This window comes from Tamandua tetradactyla, chromosome 12 (assembly GCF_023851605.1).
Source record: "Tamandua tetradactyla isolate mTamTet1 chromosome 12, mTamTet1.pri, whole genome shotgun sequence".
NCBI classification, from domain to species: Eukaryota; Metazoa; Chordata; class Mammalia; order Pilosa; family Myrmecophagidae; genus Tamandua; species Tamandua tetradactyla.
In genome coordinates this window covers 34,154,676-34,173,586 of record NC_135338.1, presented here as the reverse complement: position 1 = coordinate 34,173,586, position 18,911 = coordinate 34,154,676, and the positions used below count along the sequence as shown (strand labels likewise).

The 18,911-nt window shown below is 39.1% G+C and overlaps 2 protein-coding genes across 5 annotated transcripts in view; one reads left to right on the top strand and one right to left on the bottom strand.

Annotated features, from left to right (window-relative positions):
- The window catches only part of NEK9 (NIMA related kinase 9), a 60,788-nt gene extending 49,347 nt beyond the window's left edge, over positions 1–11,441 (top strand). Inside the window, exons 18-22 of the mRNA XM_077123082.1 lie at positions 691–750; positions 3,214–3,458; positions 4,563–4,724; positions 6,648–6,857; positions 8,865–11,441. Of these exons, the coding sequence (XP_076979197.1) occupies positions 691–750; positions 3,214–3,458; positions 4,563–4,724; positions 6,648–6,857; positions 8,865–8,987 (800 nt within the window). The 3' untranslated portion in view covers positions 8,988–11,441. The remainder of the gene's footprint in view (positions 1–690; positions 751–3,213; positions 3,459–4,562; positions 4,725–6,647; positions 6,858–8,864) is intronic.
- ZC2HC1C (zinc finger C2HC-type containing 1C) overlaps positions 1–18,911 on the bottom strand; it is a 64,197-nt gene that overhangs the window by 40,967 nt on the left and 4,319 nt on the right. For 2 of the 4 annotated variants that reach the window (XM_077123085.1, XM_077123083.1), the window contains exons 2-3: positions 17,121–18,461; positions 14,263–14,769 (exon numbers count right to left, since the gene is read on the bottom strand). In XM_077123085.1, coding sequence (XP_076979200.1) covers positions 14,506–14,769; positions 17,121–18,443 — 1,587 coding nt within the window. In that variant the 5' untranslated portion in view covers positions 18,444–18,461 and the 3' untranslated portion in view covers positions 14,263–14,505. Of the gene's footprint in view, positions 1–5,145; positions 8,471–14,262; positions 14,770–17,120; positions 18,462–18,911 lie in introns of those variants that run through there. The other 2 variants (XM_077123086.1, XM_077123087.1) reach the window with 2 other exon arrangements.

The following is an 18,911-nucleotide window of genomic DNA, read 5'->3' as shown; positions in this document are numbered from 1 at the left end:
TTTCTTGAAGATGATTGTATAATGATACAGCTTTTATACTGAGACTGTGTGATTATGAAAACCTTATGTCTAATGCTCTTTTTATCTAGTATATGGGCAGATGAGTAAAAAATGTGGATAAAATAAATAATGGGGACAAAGGTTAAAATATATTGAGTAGATGGAAATAATAGTGGTCAATAAGAGGGAGAGGTAAGGGGTATGGTATGTATGAGTTTTTTCTTTTTCTGGAGTGATGCAGATTTTCTAAAAAGTGATCATGGTGATGAATACACAACTGTGTGATGATATTGTGAGCCATTGATTATACACCATGTATGGAATGTTTGTAAAGTTTTATCAGTTAAAAAAGAAAAAAAAAATGCCTTGGCCCAGACCCCTATTCCTGATGAATTAAATCAGAATCTCTGGGTGGGAGTAGACATTGTTACCGTTTTAAAGCTTCCCCAGGTGATTCCAGTGAACAGCCCAAATGAAGAATTGCTACTTTAGATATTGAATATAGTTCAAGTAGCTCCTGGTGCTTATTTTATTAATTATTAATTTCCAAAACAGCAAGTAATAAATACTAAATTATCTGGAGTCAGGGACAGCAGTTATCTTCTAAATTATCTTCTCTATCCTAGTCTTCTCACTTTTCTTGCCTTTATCTGTATATAGTACTTACCAACTGAATATTTTTCCTCTCAGAGAAAGTATTGAATTCTAAGACCATCCGTTCCAATAGCAGCGGCTTGTCCATTGGAACTGGTGAGTAGTGATGTCTCAAATAGTAGTAGATTTCTAAAGTGTGAATCTTTGGGTTGGGTCCCATGTCATCTCCAAAACTCAAAGGAGAATAGAGGGTTGCTTTAGAAATGAGATATACCGTGATTAAGAGGGAGGATCATATTTTGGTAGGTTTCATAATGTTGTTACTTTTACATTGTGGTCAAAGAAAAGGGTGTGTCTTTGCCTCCACACAAATGGGAATAATTACATTGAGTTGCTCAGCATTGTGATTTATGTATTGTCCTAGGGCCATAGGTTTTCTCTTCCATAGTATTACCAGGATATTCCAGTCGATAAAAATAGTCCTTCCAAACTGGTCCTTGGAATTAAAACTTTAAATGTGGTTAGGAAAATCGGCCAAAAACTCTGATAATTTTCCTTTGTTTTCTTCATGGTTCATTGTTTGGGATTATGCCAGGAAATTAAATCTGATGTTCCTTCATGGTTTTCTGCCTACTAGAATCCCTATATGTCTTTGATGTTTCAGAACCTGGATTCTGATATTTTATAGAATTGAAATAGATAAAGAACCATAATAGAAACAGATTAATTCCCTAGAAAGAAGCCGTTTATAGTCTGATATATATTGTCCTACTTTAGTTGACACATTCAGACACACACTTATTAGACCTTTTATTGGTTTGTTTAAATAATCTGTTGTGCAGTGTCTTTATTTGAGCACATTAATATCTGTCTCAAATGATAAAGTATCTTTTTTTTCTAAGTGTGGTGTTCTTTCATAACTTTGTTTTGAAAGGAAAAATATAGGTCAAAAACAAACTTCCATTTGCAAGAAAATGCCTGTAGGATAAGGATTTATGTCTTTTTTATCTTCAGTTCCTACAATGTTTGACATATGGCAAGTACTCAGTAAATCGTAAATATTTATTGATTGACTGTGTTTATAATCACCCAGTGGAATATCATACAATCATGAAAATGAACAGTATTTCCATAATGTGAAATGTAAAAAACAAGTTGCAGGGTGGTGCAACAGTGGCTCAGTGGCAGAATTTCTGCCTGCCATGCTGGAGACACAGGTTTAATTCCCAGTGCCTGCCCATGCAAAAAAAAATCAAGTTGCAGCAGGCTACCTGCCTTTTTATATAAAGTTCAAAAATAAAAAAAAAATAAATAATACATTGTTTAAGAATACATAATTTTATTTTGCTTTAAAATTTGTTGGGTTTTTTTTTTCCTAAGAAGAAATGATAAATGCAGAATTAATCAGAGTGGTTATGATATCTGGGTGGGAAGCCAGAGAAGGAGGAAATTCATAAGGCAGATACAGCAATATAGGTAATGGTCTAGTTCAACACTCTCCAATAGATCTTGTTGCAATAACAAAAATGTTTTATATCCTTGCTGTCTAGTATAGTAGCAGTTAGCCACATATGGCTATTGAGCACTTGAAAAGTGACTAGTGCGACTGAATTTTTTATTTTATTTGAACTTAAGTTTTCGCATATGGCTAGTGGCAACCATGTTGGATAGCACAATTCTAGCTCTTCACGTGATAGATTCACATATGTTTATTTTATTGTTAGGAATCAAAAGTGTCATATATGTAAAAGTCATATATATATATCAAATATAACAACTTTTAAAGGCCATTTAAAACAAAAAGGCAAACTTCAGAGTTTATTTTGGCATCCACAGTGCTGCTGCTTCAGTAGGATCACAGTATGGCACAGTTAATCCTCTATCTAGTAGACCAGGTAATTACAAACAATCCTTTACATTTGACTTTAAATTATACCATGCAGTTTTTAACTGACAAATTTATTTTCTTACTTATATTTGCCTTTGATTCATTTAAAACTCAATCTCATTTCCTGACCACACATTAGCTACTCTTCATCGAGGTACTTGGAAAATGTTGCATGATATGAAGCAACCAGTCATATTTTTAAAATTCATACAAATAGTCATCAAAGCATTTAATCCTCATGTGAATGTTGAAGAATTGACCATTTGGGTGTGTTAGTGGTGAGTTTTTCTAGCAACTTTGAGGTGTTTGTCTCATATAAGATGAATGTCCATGGAGGGTGCTAGAGTCTGAATGTGTCTGTTAAAGAAGCAGAGTAAGCATGGATGCTAGATTTGGTGACTCATGATTGGGGTGAGTGTTCAGAACACTCCAGCACCCTCCATGGACATTCATCTTATATGAGACAAACACCTCAAAGTTGCTAGAACATTTATAATCTATGGATGTAGGGATAAGCCAGTTCAGAAAGTAGAAATAGAAGAAGATACTGATAAAGTAAATACCTTGTATAAAAATTAAAAATTTAATTCTAATATTTTACTTGCATACTGTTGCCATTCTACTTCATACAATTCTAGGAACCTTCCCATAGATAAGTGGGGCTATAGAATGGTAAATTTTTCTTGCCACATAACAACAGCTTTCCCACTTCCATGCTGTGTATCCGACAGTGGTTCAGAGCTCTAGCCCAAGTGGCGGCGGTGGTGGCGGTGGTGGCGGCGGCGGCGGCGGCGGCGGTGGCGGTGGTGGTGGTGAAGAGGAAGAAAGTCAGCAGGAATCTGAAACTCCTGATCCTAGCGGAGGCTTCCGAGGAACAATGGAAGCAGACCGGGGAATGGAAGGTTTAATCAGTCCCACCGAGGCCATGGGGATCAATAGTGGGGCCAGCAGCTCCTGTCCTGGATGGCTTCGAAAGGTAATTGCTTTAATACAGGTACCTTAGATAAAATATCGGGCCTGTTACAGGGACTAGAAAGGAACTGTTATAATCTCTCAGATTCCTATGTCCTATTAAACCATTGTGTAGCAAATATCTAGATTTCTACATGGAAAGAATATCACCTTCAACCCTTTTTCTTCCTGAACAAGAAAGTAATAATATGTTCTCATGCCTGTGTTACTTAAGTGAATATAAAGTAATACAGCCTTCCTGAAAGGCAGTTTTGTAGTGCCTGTGTGTAAATATTAAGCTTTTTGTACTATGTTTAGTAGAAGTGGAATACTGAGGCAATTGCAGTGCCTTATGATAGGGAAATGTTAATGAAAATTGAGATGCAGGTGTAAAAACATGGGAGTATTTTTATTTATATGGAAAGTTGTTTATAACATATTGCTGGCAGAAGAGGATGGAATACCTGTGAAGTATGATCTCACTCTTTTAGAAAATATGTAATGCATAGAATGTCTAAAAGACTATATATTGACAGTTTTAACAATGGTCATTTCTGAGTGATGGCAGTGCCGGTGGTTTATCTTCCATTGCCCAGCTATATTTTTTATTTTCTACAGTGAACATTTACAGTTCGTGAAATTTAAAATTTTTTTCTCAAAAAAAGAAGGGGGGATATATAGATTGAAAGCTTTCTGTACAATAAGACTAAACTTGTTAGTTATTTGAGGAGTGTGTAATAACTAACAGGAGGAAGCAGCACAGTGCTGTATCTAAAGCTTCAGCCTCCACCTTTAGCAGCCTGGCAGTCTGCCTCATTGCCACTGCCTTATTGCTTCCTGACTCACTGTATAGCCTGTGTAGAGTAAGTGTGTTGGGGAAACACATCAGACACTCCAGATTGTGTTCTTAAATTTGAGTTAGAATTTGTATCACTGTTACTCCTCTGAGGAAGGGATTGCAGCTTGTTAACAGGTAGAGTAAGATAAGTCGTTAACCGTAGTGGTCCTGTTCCACTAGAGGGTGCTGGTGTTATGACAGAGTGAAAGCTATAGCAAGCCTGCAAAGGGGATTTGGGAGAAAGTAAATTGCTGCAAAGAGAACTGACAAGATTCTTTCTTGACCACCTAGGAGCTGGAAAATGCAGAATTCATCCCCATGCCTGATAGCCCCTCTCCCTTGAGTGCAGCGTTTTCAGAATCTGAAAAAGATACTTTGCCCTATGAAGAACTGCAAGGTCTCAAAGTGGCCTCTGAAGCTCCTTTGGAACCCAAGCCCCCAGAAGGAGTCTGGGTAACTGAGTTTTTTGCCTTTGAATCACAACTAGGTAAACAATAGATGTGCACTCTGCCCAGTTCTTCTGGCCTCACTGTCTACTCCTGCATCTTCATTGGTCTTCTAGCTGCCCTGCATTGACTCATTATACTGTCTATTCCCTAGTGTTTAAAGCCTCTATTCAAGGCTAAAGTGAGTTGCCATGGAAAGATATTCACCCTTTCACATTTCTGACAGACTAACACCTTTCTTCATCAGAGGATGGTCTTTGTTTTCTCTGTGCCTCAGAAGTACCAAAATAGAAATTCCAAAATTCAAATTCAATTTAATGAACATGGCACTGCTCAAGTGGATTGGAGGCTCTAAATATAATTAAGGCATAATACTTGTAGTGTCCTAGTTTGCTAGCCGCCAGAATGCAATATACCAGAAACAGAACAGCTTTTTAAAAGGGGAATTTAATAAATTGGTAGTTAATAGTTTTTAGGCCAGGGATATGGCCCAATTAAAACAAGTCTATAGAAATGTCCAATCTAAGGCATCCAGGGAAAGATACCTTGATTCAAGAAGGCTAATGAAGTTTAGGGTTTCTCTTGTCAAGTGAGAAGGCACATGACAAACACAGTCAGAGTTTTTCTCTTGGCTGGAAGGTCATATAGCGAACATGGCATCATCTGCTAGCTGCTTCTCCTGGCTTCTTGCTTCATGAAGCTCCCTGAGAGGCGTTTTCCTTCTTCATCTCCAAAGGTCGCCTACTGGCGGACTCTCTGCTTCCCATGGCTGTTGTTCTTCTCTGCTCTCTCTGAATCTCCCACTTTCTCCAAAATATTTCTTCTTTTATGGGATCCCAGTAAAGTAATCAGGACCCACCTGGAATGGGTGGAGACATGTCTCCACCTAATCCGATTGAACACCCACTCTTGAGTGAGTCACATCTCCATGGAGATAATCTAATTACAGTTTCCAACATACAGTACTAAATAGGAATTAGGAGAAACGACCACCTTTACAAAATGGGATTGTGATTAAAACATGACTTTCTAGGGTACATACATCCTTTCAGATCGGCACACGTAGTCTAGTCTGGGAGCAACACATATATACCTAACCTTGATAAAAATAAAATTGTGGTAAATAATTTCATAAAACCAGGGGTTATCAAACTTTTTCTATAAAGGCTCACATAGTAATTATTTTAGGCTTTGTGGACCAGACGGTCTCTTTGGCAGTTACTTTGCGATTGTAGCACAAAAGCAGTCACAAATAATATGTAATGAGTAAATGTGCCTGTGTTTCAATAAAACTTTATTTACAAAAACAAGCAGTAGGCTGGATTTGGCCCTTGGGCTGTTGTTTACTAACCGCTGCAAAGTACAGTAAAAAGGGGGAAGAAAGATTTAGACTGGGATAATTGAAAAGCTTCTCTTAAGAGGTAATAAGAGAAATTTCCAAATAAATGTTTTAATTCCTCTGTCAGTTAGATTTCTTGAATTGTTTTGGTCATCCTGTTTGCTAAACACCTCTAAAATCTCTTCTAAAGTATGATTCACTCCATTTCATGAATATTGATCCTTTGGACCACAGTGTCCTCACTGACAGAAGGACTCGTTCCAAACCAAATAATGCTTTTCTTCACTTTAGCATTTTAAATGAGAGGATACCAGTGCACTTTAAAATTTTTCACAAAGTTCCCCAAAATTGATGATTGGTTTTCTACCTTAGCAGATGGCAGCTCAAGCACTAAGAGTTCCTTGGGCCTCTTATGTTAGAGCCAGGTGCTATTGTAATCCCAGGATTTTTCTGTTTCTCTTGTGTATGCTTCAGATGTATTTATGGTTTATCTTATCTAAAAGTAAAATCTGATTGTACTTAGAGGACGCTTGGATTGGAGAGTATAGCACGGGCAGGACATCCTGCCATTTCTCTTTCTTGTTTCTGCAGCCACCTCGGCTGAATCCTGCAGGGACATGTGCTGGGAAGGGACCGTCGTTGACTCCTACCTGTGCATGCAGCACTTTGCAGGTGGAGGTTGAGAGACTACAGGGTCTGGTGTTAAAGTGTCTAGCTGAACAACAGAAGTTACAGCAAGAAAACCTCCAGATTTTTACCCAGCTACAGAAGCTGAACAGGAAATTAGAAGAAGGGCACCAGGTGAGAAAATTAAAAGAAGAATTCACTTTCTGAGACTGTTTGGAAGAAACAACACCAAGGAATGAAATAGGCTTATACCTTTGCAAATACTTACTTTTTAATGGTATAAGATTTGTAACTAAACCCCGAAGTCTTGGGCCTTTTTCAGACACCTGTATTGAATCACTTTCATACTTACTTGCATGATTTTTGTTAGTTTGTTCTTTCATTCACTTATAAAAAATTTTAACCATTATAGTAGAGTGAACACCCATATATCCACTACCTAGATTCAAATTGTTGCTGTATTTGCTTCAGATATATATAGATATTTTTGTATTGTTGACTCTCACCATTGGTGGTAAAGTTGCCACAAATGCTGCATTCGCAAATACTGAACCATTACTCTTACAGGAAATACAGGGTTAAGTTCCTACTACAAGCCTCTGGTCACAACATTTTCATCAGGCAATCAAAACAGCCTTGTTTTATGTGTGTTTCTATTTAAAGATACCTTATTTAATGTATAGTGTTGATTCATTAACCTTAAACTCATGACCAATAGCACTATAACTCATGCATGAGTGAAGCTTATCCTACACGCCTATTTTCTGCATAAGGCATAGCATGGCCTTTTTGCACTTAGCACTTCAGCATTAAGCTTGGGAGCCATTTTAAACAATGAAATCACAAAGAAAAGGCATAAAACTGAAAAACATAAAAGCACTAAATACACCACAGAAAAGAACACTTGTTTACAGTATGAGATTGGAAACAAAAAGGCAGAGTATCACACATTGGGTAACTCAAATTTTTTGCTACTCTGAGCATGACCATCAGTGACCGTGAACATACCATGAGTAGGTGATTTACAAAATCTGCAAACTGCAGAAATTGCAGATAATGAGAATCAACTATATAGGTATATTGAAATATATACTTAAAATATATGTTGATATATTTGCATGTGTATAAATTTTTCATTTATTTATTTAGTCAGTTGAGCCATTTTACAGTAAATTATAAAAACCATAATATAGCACCCCTAAATACTTTATCATGCATCTCCTAAAATAAAAGATATTCTCCTGAATAACCACAATACTATTATCACATCTAACAGAATTAACAATCATACTCTAAATTCTCATCCCAGCTAACATTCAGATTTTCCTGGTTTTCTCCCAAAGATATCCTTTATAACTCTTTTTTTCAGACCAGAATCCAATGAAACCCCACAGTTATAACTCTTCTCTCTTTTAGTCTTGAACAACTCCTTCCACCATCTCCACTCTTTTTAATATTTTCGTGATATTAACATGTTGAAGAAACCAGGCCAGTTGTTTAGTAGACTGGATTTGTCCTGTTTCCTAGGAATGTTGTTTAACTTGTCCTTCTGTCACCCAGTCTTTTCTGTCAGACTTGTTAGACTTAAAGGCTTGATTAGATTCAGGGTAAATAATTGGTGTAAATACTTCACAGGTGATCCTGTTTGCATTAATTTTAAAGAGCCATAACATTGGTCTATATAAGAAGTAGGAGTAGGGAAATAGAGTTCAACTCTCAGCTTTGCAGTTTACCAGCGATATGGGTTTGTACAAATTGCTTTGTTTCTCTGAGCTCTGGTTTCTCACCTAGAAGAAGAAAATAATATCCACCTCATATGGTTGTTTTGAGAAATAAATAAAATAATGTCTGTAAAGTACTTTGGACAGTAATATACACACTTGAGGTAAGCATGGGGTGATTGACAGCTGTAGTAGGCAGGATTGTTTTATCAAGGATTATCCCAGTTTTAAAACTGTGTCCCAGCAGTCCTGCAGTCCTGAACAAACCAGGACTGTTGATTACCCTACTTGCAGAAAAAGTGTGGATTTTATCTAAGGTAGAGCTATGAGAATCTCACAAGACTGTGTGGCTGCAAACAGCCTTATGGGAAGGCAGTGAAAATATATTGTCCTGAACCAGCAAGACTGCTATGACTAAGTAGTACTGTTGTTAGTGTGAAACTTTGTTTTATCTGGACAGGTGGGGATGCATTCCAAAGGAACTCAGACAGCAAAGGAAGAGATGGAAATGGATCCAAAGCCTGACTTAGATTCGGATTCCTGGTGCCTCCTGGGAACAGACTCCTGTCGACCCAGCCTCTAGACTCCTGAGCCTATAAAGCCCCAGGAAACTGGGAACCAAAGAACTTCACAGCACACTTACTGAATGCAGAGAGCAGCTTTCCTGGCTTCGTTCACTTGCAGACAAGGAGTGCAAGGCGGAGGCTCTGAAGCACTTTCCACGTACATTTGGAGAGTGGCATTGCCTTTTAGATAGGATCTAGGAGTGATTTTATTGTTTTGGAGAATGGAAGGGTCCTGTGGCCCTAGCTTTGTCCTCAGTGACTGCCATAGCAACAGCAGCTCTGTACCTCATCTTTCATCCCACCTTTGAAGAGGAGACACAATGTTCATCTTAATTGTGCTGGTAGCAGCTTACATCCCATTTATCATTTTCATCATTATTTGGAAGCTGCCTTGGGGATTTAACCAAGCCTTCCACCTCTAGGTGGGAGAGGGAAAAGTGTAAAGCTGGAGTGTGCTGGAACCAGCTGTGGCCTGACCAAGGTCATGTGAAGAGTAGTGAAATATTCTGAGCCCTCTTAGGAGCCGAGTCCAGGAAAATAAGTCTGGTCGAATAAATCTAGGACTTGTTTTCAGAAAGTCCAGTTACTTCATGGAGCTAAATGCTTAAGGAGGAGGATTGGGCTTAGATTGCTTTTCCTCTGAGGGTTGATGGCACTTTCTTCAGTGAGGAGTTAGAGAAGCCGAGCCCTCCTTATCACACAGCTGGAGTTTCAGTGTTTCAGGCTATGGCCAGTACTGGGCAGGATTTCCTGGTTTTGAAAGATACCTCTAAGAGATGTGGTGTCTGTTAGAGAATTGAGCCAGTAAGAGAGTAGGATTGGTCTTAAGAGAAAATCATGAGGAAGAGGAGGTCTTCATTTAGCTGCTTCTGATATCTTAGGGCCAAAGTGACTCAGTCTGCTGCCCATAAGAAGGGCTTCTTATGCCTCTGCCTTCATGGCTCTTAGGGTTCCAGTGACATCAGCAGCCCCAACCACTCCCTTTTTTATGTCTAGTCAGTATTTTCCCACTTTTTAGTGTTTTATGAAGCCATATCATCATAACCAATGAATTTGTATTTTTCCTACTTGAGTGGCCCAAAGCCAGCACTAAACTCTTACAGTCCCTGAAGCTTAACATGACAGGTAGAACATGCCGAGTGAAAAGGATTTGGCCAAGAGCTTACTTTTAATCCTACATTCATTGTGTCCTTGTATACAGGAGCAAGTTAGCTTTCCCAAAGAAGGAAACAGTGTCCTAAAAGAATAAAACTCCATAGAAAAAGTTCTAGTCAAGTATTTGATTATTTCACTTAAGGATGTGAGCTTATTCCTACCTAGCCTTATGAAAGGTTCCTTTAATATTTTGGGTCACAGGCTGCTTTCATGAGTCTCACATCCTGCCTCCCTACAAACAAATTAATTTTTGTTTCATTTTCTCCAAACCAAAAAAAGAAAAAGAATGTTGCATATCTGTTTAGGATTGTAGGATAACGTGTGCAATGGAAATTTTGCCATTTCTATAAAACTGGTGGTGTGAAGGCTGATGTTCAGGGGGGAAAAACCCATGGCTGGGGACGGGCAACTCTGTTCAATGGGATCTTCTTTGGTATGATGTTCCCATTGTTTTCTCAATTCTGGGAAGCCTAGTACAATAGTACTGATGTAATCACTGAAGCCTTTTCTTGAAATAAGGGAAGGGGCCAACCCTGGATTAAGGTTACAAGTTCTGGGGACTTGGGGATTTGCTATGAACCCTAACAGTGGGTTTTGGTTCATCATATAAATGCAACTTTAATTTTTTTAAGGACAGATCGACCTTTCATGTTCCTATATTCCCTCATGCTCACCATCTCAGCAGGCCTGAGTGGCAGGGTCAGTTTAGGTGTTAATCCTAAGTATTGCTTCTGCAGTGGAACTGAGGGACATGGGCATGTTGCTGGGACTCTGGGATGAAAGTGAGCATTGAAAGGTTGAGAGCCCTGCTCTTGTTGGGAGAGGCGGGGGGTGGGGAGGGGGTGCTGTTCTTTAGCAATAGAATTCTGTGGTCATTTTCTCTTGCATGTTCCCTGGGGAAATCTAGATTTGCTATTAATTTGGCTTAGAATTTAAGTTCTGTGCCTTAGAGACAATTTGCACTTTTCCAAAATGTGCCTGGGAGAGCCATTTGATTTTCCCACCAAGCAGCTGTGCAAACAGAAACCAGTTCAAAGGTGGCAGCAGATAAAGAGTAAAAGGTGAGGTGACAACAGAAGTACCTTTGAATGGTTTTCTTTAATTCCCTTTTAAATTTTGTCCTATATTTCTTCTTTATGCAGTGCTAGGTGTTTTAATTTTTCCAGTAGTATTGCTTTGAGTTATATATTATTACCTGAATTATTTCTCTGCTCTGACATCATTGCTGAAGAACTGGCTTATTGTTAGCCTAATGTTTGAAAGGCTGAGGGTGGAGTGGTTTGGCATTTCTGTTTTAAATAAACATTTAAACTCAATCAGTGCTATGCCTCAGTAAACCTGCACATGGACCTTAGTCACTGGGGATAAAACCCCCAGATCCTAGGCCTTTGTGAACCTTTGATTCAGTGACTCTTTACATAAATAAATGTTCACGTAACAGAAACAATGCAAGGAACAGTAATAATCTTTCTTCTTTCCAATTTCCTATTCTTGCCAGCAGATCATTTATGCTGCCACAACACCCCTCAGCCCCCTCCAAAAACCTTCTAAAATACAGTGCTGAAAGTGCCAAGTGGGGGTGGGGGTGGGGAATGGACCATTAAAAAAGAAAGTATTACCACTTCTAGATTAAACTATATTTGGTCTCTGGCATAGCCGAGCCAAGTTAAAGCTTCTCTTGACTGAGCATTTCACTAACATTTAAAGCAAAACCTGCCTTAAACGCATTTCATTTGGTTTCCCTTATATTCAGAAACATAATAGAACAACTCAGAAATAAGAATGTATTTTAGATAAATTCATTAAAGTGAGTATCCCTGGGCCTCCAAAGAAGAATTATTCATGATAGTGTCAGGACAGAGTGGACTGTAGTTAGGACTATAAAGTGTTCTCTCCTGCCTCAAAGCCAAAAGTCCTTTATTGCTTCAATGATTAACTATGGAGATAAATGTGCCGATCATTCAACCGCACAGAATCATGAACATTAGGGAGAAAAACCTCCTGTTGTATTTGTGAGGAGTGATAAATTGATGAGCAAAAGCAAATATTGGCTAAAAGGTGCTGCTTTAAATACAAAGCTCCATTGCTGTTAGGAAATACTACCTCACGTGTCTGCACACACTTTCAAATGAAGTGAGTTTCACCATGAGGTTTTTTCCCCATTGCTTAATCTTTTGAATTGTAAAATTTGTAATGTTTACTTGCACTAAAGGTTCTTAGATAAAGGAGTATAAATCTTGGATATTAACAAACAGGATTTATTCCCTTTTATCCACTGTTGTTCTCTCTGCTATCCAGAAACAGACTTAGATAGAAAAAGCGTTCTCAGCCTTTCCCAAAAACTTGATCAAGCTAAACCTTAAAGACATGTAGATAGTTTTAATATAATCAAGGTTTAAATATGCAGAGATCAAAGGGGACATAAGGCATTGCCTACTGTTTTATTTCTCTAGTAACCTAAGAACAGGTACTTCTGTCTATAGAAAGCACCCGTCCCCCATGCAACATGTGTTCTCCCTGGAGGGCTCTGAACTACGATCTTAATGACATCATCCAGGGATCCCAAACCCTAGCAGATAAGGTAAATATATGTGAAGCAGGCCAGACCAGGCTGCGATGAACAGGAGTGTACCAGTCCTGTTGGAAGAAGCAACTAATTCTTAAGCCCTCCCAACTGGTGCTTGGCAAGCTCGCTGGTCCAGTGTTTCCAGAGCTTCCAGGTTCTCAAGAGGTACTCCACAACCCAATTTTTAAATGCCAGATCATATTTTTAATTCTGTGCCAGCCAAATAAAACACATATGTGGAGCAAAACAGTCCACAGGCTTTTCCTTTGTGACCTTGCCCACAGCTCATTCTTACCATCTATTGTTTTTACCATCCAGTATGAATCTTAAAAGTGTATAACTCATCAAACTTGCCTGGGGAATGTACATATTGGATTAAATACCCACTGTGTCTATGTGGAGCCAGCCACAAGAGGTTTCTTTAAGACCAAAAACTCCATTATGTAATACCTCTTTTCTCTTAGAAAAACTGAAAAAAGCTCAAGGCAATTCAATATGTGCTATTTAAAAAAAAAAAAATTATATATATATAATTATATATATATACATAGTGTCCCAAAGCTTCACTGCTAAAGCCTTAAACTCACATTTCAAATTGGTCTTTTAGTCCAGCTAGTCAGCAAAAGCTGTAGAGTAATTGGAACAACAGACTTGCCATTCATTGTTTAGTAAAACATGCCTCTGTTGTTTTCCCAGTCCCCTTTGCCCAGCCGAAGTTGATTTTTCTCCAGTATTTTAAACTAGCAATTTGAACAATGCTCTCCGGACAGTAGAATCAGTACTTCAGCTCTGTTGTGCTACCTTTACTTCTGTCTGAACTGATACTACCCCCTTCAGACATTATCAGTTCCCCCACTTAGCAAAACTAGAACTCAGTCATCTTTTTATTTGATTTTAAATTCCCAAAACCCATTTCATTGAGGGCCTGATTATAAGGTTGCTTGCACTATAGTACCCAGAGGAAATTTAAAAGACCTGGTCCTTTTCCCTTCAGTTTATTCTCTAAAATAGAAGTTTACTGTGGTATGATCAGGAGGGACACATGACACTTTGCAATGCCTCAGCTTACTTTGATGGTAGATTTAGCTGCTTCATTCAACCAATCTGATTTGAAAGCAGAATGCCAGCAATAACTGAAACTGAAGTTTCTTTCTTTCTTTTTGACATATGAAACCCATTAGGAAAGAACAACTACAGAGAAGTATAGTGTACTTTCCCACCATACTTCCCAGTAAAGTACATAAAAATGATGTTTCCTTTATTAAGCAGTACACCATAGGGAAGATTTAGGATATACTGGTGCCCTAACCTTACATATTTTTATTGGCTTCTGGTCAAAACGTGCACCAGGGAGGCCATGGATAGATTTCCATTAATAGTGCTTTACAGCAAAATCTTACAATCATTTTTAAGAGATGCCAGCTGGGCAACCCTGATCCTCTGACACCAACTCATCCTAATAAGCCAACTTGCAAGAGCAAGAAGAGTTCATGGGAACCACAGAATACATGCAGAAACAATGGCAAGAAAACAACCAAATGCACACACTTAATACAAACCACAAGTCCAGCTTGTGAGGAGAGAGTTTTATGTAGCGTGCTCTCTACATGTCTTCACTCATCAGTTCTTAGGGAAATAACATAAGGCACATCAGCCTGAGGGCGTGTTTTAGTGGGAAGCTGGGACTTCCTTTTACCTCCTGGTGCATAGCAATGCGTCTCTTCTCACTGATTTCAGCTTTGCAGAGATTTCTGGTTTGCATCAAGTTACTCATATTTACTGCTGAACTATCCGAGGTTTCCACTGTTGTCTGCTCAACTGTAATGCCTCCTTGGAGGTGGAGGATGATTCTTGATCGTCTTACATTTGGGAATGTGTCGTTCAGCCACTTTGAGAGCAAAGTGGCGGCTACAGTGAGGACACTGAATATAGTCTGGATTTTCTGCAGGCAGGATTGGGGGCAAGTCTGAGGGGTTTCCACCTTTGGCAATTACCTGCTGGACCTCTCGCGCCTGACGGAGGGTACGGATGAAAGATTCATGCTTCTGTCGCCAGTTGTTCTTCCGAGGAGGTTCAGCCTGTAACATAAAAGGATTCGTTCAACATGGCATTTATCTCATCTCCTTCTTGAGTCCATTAGAATTACAGTAGGGAAAATTTTAAAAGGGTGTTAACCCACGGGTCAAAGAGAACAGTAATACCTGACTTGCCAATGGAGGCACTTAAACTAGAGAACTACCACTGAGAGGCAAGCCATTTTGCTCAGCAGAACCCTTGAAAGGTTCAGTGCTTAGAAGTACCAAGTAGTAGAGAAGAGGAAAACAAGTTTGACCCCAGCACTCCTCTCCACCTTGCACATCCAAGTAACTAACATCCCCAGCACCCTCACAGGAGAACAAGTGTTTGTCTGTTCTCTGTAGAAAGTAAACCTGGCAGATTTCAGACTCAGGAAATTCAGGAGAGTTGGAATTGGGGATTAAATAAATGTCTACATACAAAATGAACTGTCAGCCTCCTTCCTTCCACAGTACAAAGGAGAGAACTAAGCCCTCTTAGAAGATTGAAGGGTTCTTTTCTGGATGCACTGAGCAGTCTAGAGAAAAAGCCTTCAGAAACTGACTCTGGGGGACCCAAATTAAAGGCCCACTATTTGATAAACCTAATATGAAGGTCCTAGTAACAAACCTAAGCCTAATATGAATGAGCAGCCAATAATCACCAGATATTTGAAGAAAGCTCCAGCAAGAAAGAGACCAAAACAAGTAGAAAAACAAAACTTCAGGAAGCAGCAACATGGCAACAGGCAGAAGAAAACTTTTTTTACCAAAAAATATCAACAAAGGACTATTAGAAGTGATTCTATCAACAGAAATATAATGAAAAGGCAGTAACCAGAGAGAACTATTATAAATTTTTAAATTATAACTAAAAATAAAAATTATATAGAAATGTAAAATAATATTAAGAAAAAATGTTCAGAGTGGGAAAAAAGATTAAGATGGAAAGTAGGAAAGAAAAGATTAGAAAATTACAATGTCAATCCAGAAAGTCCAACATCTGTTCAATAGGAATTCCAAAAAAAATAGAAGCATGAGGAGAAAATTACTGAAGAAAGAATATAATAATATTTCCTAGAATTGAAATGCACACAATCTTAAAATTGGAATGGCCACCAAGTATCCAATGTAGTCATTGTCAAAATTTCAGAATAAAGAGGGAAATAAAAGGTTTCATATAATGGAACAGGAATCAAAACAGCATCAGATTTCTCAACATCAACATGAATGCTATAAGCTAGTGGAAACTCCTTAAAAGTCCTAATAAAATCATTTTCCACCTACAAGTCTATTCTCAGCCAAATCATAACATGAAGCTATTATATAGATATTTTCAATCAATCAAAAACAATAATATATATATACACCTCCCGTGCACCTTTCTTAGTAAGCTTGAGTAAAGCAAGAAAAAGAAAGATATGGCATACTGGAAACAAGGACCCAATACAGAAGAGAAGCAACAAAAAATTCTAACACAACAGGTCTGCACCAGGGCTAGAGAAAAAGCAGTCTAGACTGTAGCAGGATGAAAAGAGTGGTAGGTAGGAGGTTTCCAGAATTAAAAAAAAAAGAAGTGAAACTGATTATGGGAGGTATTTGAGCACTTACAAAAATATCATCAAGTATCTTACATCAGATGGATCATTTACAGGGAAAAAGTAGAGTAGGTGTGTTGAAAACTAAGCAAATGAAAACAAGAGTCATTCATTAACTCCAGTTGTATATGGGCAGGGGTAAAATTTGTTCACTCATCAGTGACCAAAATTTACATGGTCATGAAAGTGTAAAAGCTTTATAGGTCACTTTTTTACTATGTGATTTAAAAAAAAAAAAACTGCATGCATATATTATTTAGATTAAAATTAATTCTAAAAAGAAGAAAAAAAGAAATAGCTGCTTGGTGATCTGACATCATTAATGATGAATTATAGGAAGAGAGGCTGAAGGATCCACCAGGAGAGTCTCTTATTGAAATCAACAAGACAATCATAGTGTTAAAGACTGGCATCCAGGAACCTTTAAAAGAAATGAGTTAGGGAAGAGTTTCTCAAATGCATGCTACCTATTCTTTAATTCCTCAGTCTATTGAGATTTTATTCAATTCACATTTCTTAAGTACAAAGCATTGTGCAAAATGCAAAGATGAGTAAAATGTGGCCCCTACCCTTAAATGCTTAAAGTACAGAAGAAATGCAAGGTATGAATCTGCTGAAGGAGAAAAGAGGCCAAACAAAGCATCTGTTTTATGAGTACACTAGAGGAATGACACGGAGACACAATCCACTCAGCTTCCTGAGGCACAAAGCTTCAGAATAAGGTTAGGAACATTCCAAGGAGAGGGCGTGCATCTCAAACTATAAGGCTCTTGTTACCTTCACTGAGGTTGAACCTTTCCAGTTCAGGTACTGCTCTAGTTCTGTGCCCTTAGCCCGGGCCTTGGAGGAGTCAAACACTTTCCTCTTGGAACCCTGCATCCTGCTACAGACATTGGAGTGTCTCTCCAGCCTAAGTAATAGAAACTTGCGTCCACAGTGGCTGCACTCCCCGAGTTCTGGCTCTTCAGTGGAACAGCTGGTGCCTGAGGAGTCTGGTGCCTTGGAGAGGCTGGAATCGCTGGTAGATCCCCGCGAAGTACTGCCTGGCACTTCTGGAGACTCAGAAAACTTCTCCAGTGGTGGCCCTGAAACTCGGTCTGGGATTTTGTTATTGTGTGCCACCAGTCTTTCCCTTTTGAGCCTCTGTATTCTGTAATCAGAGAACTGCAATGGACTAGAATTTTCTTGAGACTGTCCCCAAGTTTTGTCCTCTCTCTTGTCTTTGCTGAACAATTTCTCAGACCCAAATTCGGGTGAGAAGATAGATTTGTATGTGGTGGTGCTTCTATTACCTTTAGCTCTCCTCCTAGAGAGTGCCATTTTCTGCAGCTCTTGTTTTTCATTTTCCTTGGCCTGTTCCTTTTCTTTCTGTATTCTTCTAAGTTCCTCTTCTGTCTTTTTCAACTTTTCCCTCAAGAGGGTCTCCTTTCTTCGGATTTCCCCCTCTAAGCTCTCCCCTGCAGCTTCAAGTCTTTGGATCTGCATCTGCTTAGTTCTGTCAGGGTTTGCCATGGCCCTCTCCCCCTGAATGGCAGCAAGAACAGTCTGAAACACAGATGAATTTGCCCGATTCCTAGAACCAAAGCTGCTGTATGAAAACTCTCTTGGCTCAGAAGAGACATTCTGGTCCACATCAGAGCCAGTCTCACCAGTACTATGAGATTTCCGGTGGAACACAGGTTTCAGTGGGTATGCCCGGTCTACCCCAACCCGCTTCTTTGTAAAGGGGAAGACCTCTGGGTTATTTGCCTTGAGATAACATGATTGAGGGCCCGATGAGAAGTACAAATTTCTTCCTTGGCCCTGAGGATTACTTCCTGACACTTGCTGGCTGATTATAGCATCATGGGGATAGAAATAGCTGTGGGCTTTTGTGAAAGTGTTCCATTTGGAGTGAGTGTAGAGATTACCCAGTGTCAACTCTTTGCTGCTCAAAAGCTTCTGCTGGAAGTTGTTCTTCGGGTCTCCCGTAGAGGACCTCTGGGAACAGTTACCTTGTCCATAAGGGTCTTGCTTGGCTGAGTGGAGTCCTGAAGTTTCCGTTTTATATGGGAACATAACACCCACAGGCAGATATGGCACCAACTGGAGACCATCCATTCAGGTCTGGACAGAAGCCTAGGGGAGAGTTAAGCCAGATATGTGTGAGGAGTTTTAGCTGAGAATCATACAGCCTGCTGAAGTAGACCATTTCTACATTTGCTAATATCCACATTTTTCCTTAAACTCTTCTAGGAATAGGGGTACTGAGTTGACTAGAACCTTCATTCAATAAGCATTCGTTGAAATCTCATTATGTGTCCAGGCACTGTGTTAAGCCCTGAGGATAGAAAAACCAACATAATGCATATGTTCCTTCCACTAGCTTTCCTTTCTGCGGATTCTGGCCATATACAGTGACGTTCATACACAGCATACTCCAAAGAGCACTGGAGGAGTATGTGACACAGGACAAGCAACTTCCCTCTGCTGACCCTCCCAGTTTCTTCGCCTATAAACCGAGGCGTTCACTCAGAGTTATGTGACGAGAACTTAGGAACCTTAGGACCCCGAGTCCAACCCCACCAT